At 47.1% G+C, this 6391-nt stretch overlaps 1 protein-coding gene across 1 annotated transcript; it reads right to left on the bottom strand.

The window, feature by feature from the left end:
- Positions 1-2612: 2612 nt before the first annotated feature.
- On the bottom strand, positions 2613-3588 carry LOC136521308 (uncharacterized). Its single transcript, XM_066515022.1, has one exon. It carries the CDS (start codon positions 3346-3348, stop codon positions 2989-2991), a length of 360 nt encoding a protein of 119 aa, XP_066371119.1. The 5' UTR covers positions 3349-3588; the 3' UTR covers positions 2613-2988.
- Positions 3589-6391: the final 2803 nt, after the last annotated feature.

Genomic DNA, 6391 nt, shown 5'->3' with positions numbered 1-6391 from the left:
TTCATTAGTCCAATTTGGTTGTGTTGATCATCAAACATTAAAATCCAAAGTAAATGGACTAGGGTACAATTTCCTTACAATAATATACTCAAACCTTCCTCGGATTTAGCATTTCGTCCGCAAACCATGAACTAAACTACCACACAACTAAAATTAGGGTATGCAAAAAAAAACATTTCAAAAAGACAAAATCAACGTGTACAAATTAATTGGAGAGAGGGAGGATACCTTGGTATAGAAAGATCTTAGACTCAATCGAAGCTTCAACGGTCTATTTGAGAGATCCAAAGAGTTGCACATAGGCGGGCCAGGCCGGCATCCAAGCATGCAGCATAGGCTTTAGTGCCGACCTCGGCGTCATTCGGCTTGACGCCGACGCTTGGGCCCTGGTGGGATGGCCCAGCCTGGCCGCGAGGATATGGCCTAGACCTGGTCGTTGTGGGCCTTGGCACTGACTATTGCCGCCATGTCAGCTCGCCATGCGAGCCACGTCATATAACTCCGCGCGAAATGATACATTGTCCAAAGAAAGGCAACGGCATGAAGGTCTGAGCTCCATTTCTGCAAATCGTTTCTCCGGGAGTATAACCATGAAAATATACCTAAAGTAGGGGCTAAAATCCAAAACTTGGGCCATGTTTAGTTCACCCCAAATTCTCAACTTTGATACTATGCAAAAAGAAGATTTTCCGTCACATCAAACTTATGGTACATGCATGGAGTACTAAATGTTGACGAAATCAAAAACTAATTGCACAGTTTAGTTGTACTTTACGAGACGAACGTTTTGAACCTAATTAGTCAACGATTAAACAATTATTACCAAATAAAAACAAAATGCTATTGTAGCTACTAAGGGGGTGTTTGGTTCCATGGACTAAATTTTAGTACATGTCACATCGGACGTTCGGATGCTATTTAGGAGAACTAAATATGAGTTAATTATAAAAACTAATTACATAGATGGAGACTAATTTACGAGACGAATTTATTAAGCCTAATTAATCCGTCATTAGCACATATTTACTGTAGCACAACATTGTCAAATCATAGACTAATTAGGCTTAAAAAATTCGTCTCGCAAATTAGCCACAATCTGTGCAATTAGTTATTTTTTTCGTCTATATTTAATACTTCATGCATATGTCCAAACATCCGATGGAACAGGAACTAAAATTTCCCTGTAGTAACCAAACACCCCCTAAACACGGCCTTAGATGAACTTTGACGTCCCCTTCGGCGACTTTTTTTAAGGGTAGGGTCATCTGACTTTGGACACTGCTCTGACGTATAGTATTTCGTGCTTTCTCGACAGTAAGTGACGTGGCGTGACGTATGGCGACGGTATTATGATAGTAGCAGAGGATGATGCGGTGCGATGGTGGAGCAGCTCGCCAACACCGCTGCAGCAGGCGGCCGTAAACTGCACAAAAGGCTCAAGACCGATGGGCGCTGGCTACTTGATAAAAATGGGACCAAAATTTCTATTTTTTAGACGATCGAGCACCAAAATTCTAGTGGATTGTTCTGTGGCGGCCGAGAGATAAGAGTTATCCGGTTCCCAATTTTTTTTTAAACAAAGACAGAAGCTCTTTCGCTCAATTAAGACAGAAAGAATTTATGTACAGGAGGGTTAGTCAATGGGATGACAAAAAGCGCACCCGATAGCCTAACCAACCCACACGACGCAGCTGAGCACTAACACGGTACACTACCATGGGTCATCGTTGCTGAGTATGGCTGAAGACGCCAGCAGCTCCGACTTCTCATGGCAGTCCACACACAAGCCACCCACCAACGAGCCCGAAGCAAGAGGCCGTGACCGGTCATCGTTGCCAAGCTCAAGCACCCGCAAAGAGCAGCTCCGACTTTCAATCACGGCCACACGCCTCGCCTCCAGCGCTTGCTGACCCCTAGCAGACCCCAGCCTACGATGAAGGTGGGGGCTCACCGCGTGTCATCGTTGCCGAGCCACGTCCCCTGACGCAGCAGTTTCGACTTCTCGCATCAAGACCCGCCTCCACGCGTCGACGAGGCGCCAAAGAAGCGAAGAACAATCACCGAGGAGACATCGAGGCCACGACGAAATCCAAACGCGATGCCTTCAAGAAGGTAGCAACGTCGATGGCACCACCGTCGCATGTCCAAAATGGACCGGACTTTCACCCTTGAATGATAGTGCTAGAGAGGATACATGACACCCCCCAACAGGGAAAGCGGCACCCACTGGTGTCGCCGTCGCTAAGCTTTCGCCTAAGGAGTCCTCAAGCACAAACGTCGGACCAAGAAGCAAGGCCCTAGCCATCCATCACTATCATCACCGATGTCCTGTTGCTCTACAGTAACCCTTGGCCTCGACGCTCCACAGATGTCCGGTTCCCAACTTTCAACTCTCTCATTTGATTCCGCGGAGGACTGATGGATGCTCACTTATTGGTGCTCAGTAGTGGCCACGATACAGATCGAGATACTGACTAGTGGGGAAAGTGACCACCTCACCGGTGACCTCATCTTTTTTTCTTCCTCGTCTGCCCGTTCGCTTCGTTGATAAGTCATAGCTTGATAATTTATTATGAGAGAAAAAAATTATTTATTAACTGAAAAAGTACGACTTATAAGTCCAGAAAAAAAAGACGATCCTTTGCAATAATCCATACAAATTTAAACCAGCTCCCTCGCTATTTTATGGCTGATCTTGCAAACATTTAGTACAAACAGAGGGTGCTACATTTACAGACCAGCAAATACAGTACAGTAGAACAAAAACATCGCGTACTGTATATATACACAAGATAACAGTAACTGCTGCAGCCATCCCTTCCGAGCCCGAGCAGGTAAACAGGGGTCCTGCAGTCTCCTCCGTAGTCCGTACACGACGTAATTACACATCATGTCCGGAAGTCTGCACTGCAGATATCAGTAACGCAGGCACACACCCGGAGCCGGCCTGAATCTTGCATCTGATCTGACGGCCGGTCCATCCTGACTTCATCCGGGAACGAACAGAGCAAAGAAGCCACCGGCGGTGGTAGCGACGGCGAGCGCCCAGACGACGGCCGCCGCGACGGCCGAAGGCATGACGGCCGCCACCTTCCACGCGAACGCCACGGTGAGCAGCGTGGTGAGCGGCCACACCGCGCGCCTCGCCCGCTCCCTGGCCGGGGACCCGGGGGCCGCCCGCTCGTAGTCCCGGAGGCAGCGGAAGAGGAGGAGCAGGGTGGTGTACGAACCTGAGACGAAGAGGATGGAGGCGGGGTCGCCCCTGGCGCGGTAGATGGCCAGGCCGGAGTTGAGGGTGAGCACGCCCAAGCCGGCTTTGGTGACCCAGGTCGGCGCGAGGTTGGCCATGGCAGAGCAGAGCAGAGGTGTGTCCGTGTGTGTGGAGCTAGCTAGGGACGCTGACGTTGGCAGCTCTATCGGGTTCTTGACTCTTGAGTCTTGAGGTCTAAGGAAGAAGAGTCAAGAAGGTTCACACTGCTCTATATGAAGAGGGAACGCGTGGACATGAATTTCGAGGCCTTTGTGGCCAGCGGGCGCGGGCGTCTGAGCGGACCGGAGACCGCGCGGCATGCAGCTGTCTTTCGCTGACACATCGGTCCGGGGCGCCTGGGCACCGCAGATGGCGATGCCGTTCCGGTTCCGGTTCCGGTTCCGTTGCCGTGCCCATCTTTGGTGGCCAGGATCCTTTCGGAAAAAAAATGTTTTATCATAGTAGTATTATTACTACTAACTGCATGTTTTCATCATCAGCCATCTAATGCATGATGTTTCAGCCATCTATTTTTAACAGCGACTTTGCCACGCCGAGCCCTGCCTATTGACCATGATAGGCTTGTTATTGGCCCATATATGCTTGGGAAACAAAAACTACGTGCGGTTGTCTAATTTTTGGTCTCTTTGATTTGATACACATAGCTTAGTTACTAGTTTGAGTTAAAAATTAACTTAAATTAGTTATGGTTGACTAATTAGTTGGTTAACAAGTAGTTGAAGACTTGGCTAAAAAGTTAGTCTATCTATTAGTCCTTTTACTTGGGTACACTAGTGCTAATTTCTAGCTAGCTAGCAATTAGCCATCGTATCTACATAAACTTTTAGACAGGAAAAAGTTAAGAAAGGTGGCTCAACACTATATTATTGGTTGTTAGTGTTTAATCTAAAGTGTTAATCCCTCCGTCCTAGTATGTAAGACGTAACCATTTTTTATTCAAGTCCCATAATATAAAGTGTGCTCTCTCTAGACACACGTACATCGATACAGTAATACCAGTGTTGAGGGAGAGAATTGAATGCCTTCCTTAGTTTTTGAACCAGCGGTGGTTACGTCTTATATACTGGACAGAGGGGGTATATGTGAAGCTCTTTAAAATACAACATACTATGAGGGTTGTGCTGATGATAAAGAGACACGAGGTTGTTCGTATTAAAGCACTTTTAGTTTTTTTATCCAAATATAAAGTGGGACCCATTTGTGCACACTATATAAAACAGGCTTTGGTGACCCAGGTCGGTGTGAGGTTACGGTTTTTTTTTACAACAGTGCAAGGAGGTTACGGTTATCGGTCATGGATCTGAGGCCTCGCAGCGATGAGAGCTGGTTACTGTCTCTAAGTTAACTTCTCCAATAACATCAATATTTAGCATAGACTCTGTAGTTTTTAATATAGATACTTCTACATGACACTCTTACGTAACCTTAAAATATACTAAGAGCTAGCTTTTTTCTTCTTCTATTAAAATATGGAAAAAAATGTTTAGACCTAGTTAAGAGTCCGTCATTGGTCGTGTGGAGAAATCCTATCCAGTTGACTGACTTGGGTGAAGTCTTTGCTGCCGGAAGCACCTCACACCTATAGCGGATAAACATGTGGCTGCCATTTGCCCGCCAACTTCGTGCTGCTCGGTGCGGTGTGACAACGACTCACCCGGCACAATCCTAATGCTCGTCAGGACCACATATAAATAATTACTGTATTATGTAGTTTGATTGTAGTGGAACATGTGGGTCCCAGCTTAATCTCTGTGGGGCTTTGCTGGGTAGTACGAGTACTCCCCAAGACGTGACACGTGTCAGTGTCACTTGAACGTGGCCGGTGCCCCGTGGAGGCGACAGCAAAAACCACAGCGACACATGGGCGCGTTTGGTTTGAGCTGAGGACGCCCAGCCAGACGTTGGGCAGTGGACCAAAATTCGGGAAAAAAAATTCGGTGGAGACGGTATCGACTCAGCGTGCCTGCACGCTCACTGTCATACGTCGGATGGATGGGCAGGGGCCCAGGTCAGCCGCGCCACCTGTGGAGAGGGGCGCGCACGGCAAAGGGGGAAGCGCGACTGGCAAGGGCGGTCTCCCGAGAATAAGAATATGATCGGTCCATATCAGATAGATGGAGAGGAGTCCGTATCTATAAAGACTTTCTTATTAGGTTATTTAGAAAACAAGTCTATTTTGAAATATAAATAGAGAGGCTATGTAATCATTGCAATTAAGAAAGAACAACCTCAGACTTATCCTTCCTCTCTCCTCTTCCTTCTCCTGCGCCGATTCTCTCTCTCCCTCTACCCTAGCGCCGCCGCCCCCTCCCCCTGCTCGTCGCCCTCACCTCCCTCAACCCTAGCCGCCACCCAAGGCCCCCTCCTAACTAGGCTCTTACACTCACATTGACGGTTACGTGTCCACCCAAAGGAAACCAACGTCTCTCCTTAACTCCTCGTCCGTTGCTCGGCTGTGCACCGTGCTTCGGCTCGGCTCCCACACGGTTAGCTGCTGGAACACTTGCCATCAGATTCATTGATGTGCCCACGCGGCAGCCATCAGTGTCGATGTTTCACCACCGATAGCCTGCCACGGGGGTACTCGGAACAGTATATTCGGGCTTCAGCGTATGCAGAACTCGATGGTTAACGTAAGAGACAGTCGATTTATCCTGGTTCGGAACCTCGATCTTTAATCGAGTAATAGCCCTACGTCCAGTCGGCGTTAGCCTTTGCGTTGGATTGATTGTCAAGTGTTCTGTTGTGTTCTGTTTCTAGGAACCCTGCTGTAACAACCCAGAAATCCACACACCAAAAATACCGACTACAAATTTTTTTTTTGAAAATCCCATGAGATGATGAGTGTCATGTATAGGAACCTAACCTAAGAGTTGCATTAGAAGTAACCCAACCCAAGTCATCACATAAGCATGTCATTTGTTGATTATGAATATTTAATCTCTAACAAATAAGTGTTGCATACATTTTGTGAGTTGGACTTTTCATTTGTCTCATGTCATGCCTAACGACCCCTTTTAAAGTAACGAACCAAAAGAAATCAAATCAAAGGTTTAAGTGAAAACTACCCATATTTTTTATAACAAAACTACACCTACTTTTGTTATACAAAATGGCTAA

This window comes from Miscanthus floridulus, chromosome 18, assembly GCF_019320115.1.
Source record: "Miscanthus floridulus cultivar M001 chromosome 18, ASM1932011v1, whole genome shotgun sequence".
Taxonomy (NCBI): domain Eukaryota; kingdom Viridiplantae; phylum Streptophyta; class Magnoliopsida; order Poales; family Poaceae; genus Miscanthus; species Miscanthus floridulus.
The sequence above is the reverse complement of the archived record's forward strand: the minus strand, read 5'-3'. Positions and strand labels throughout refer to the sequence as shown.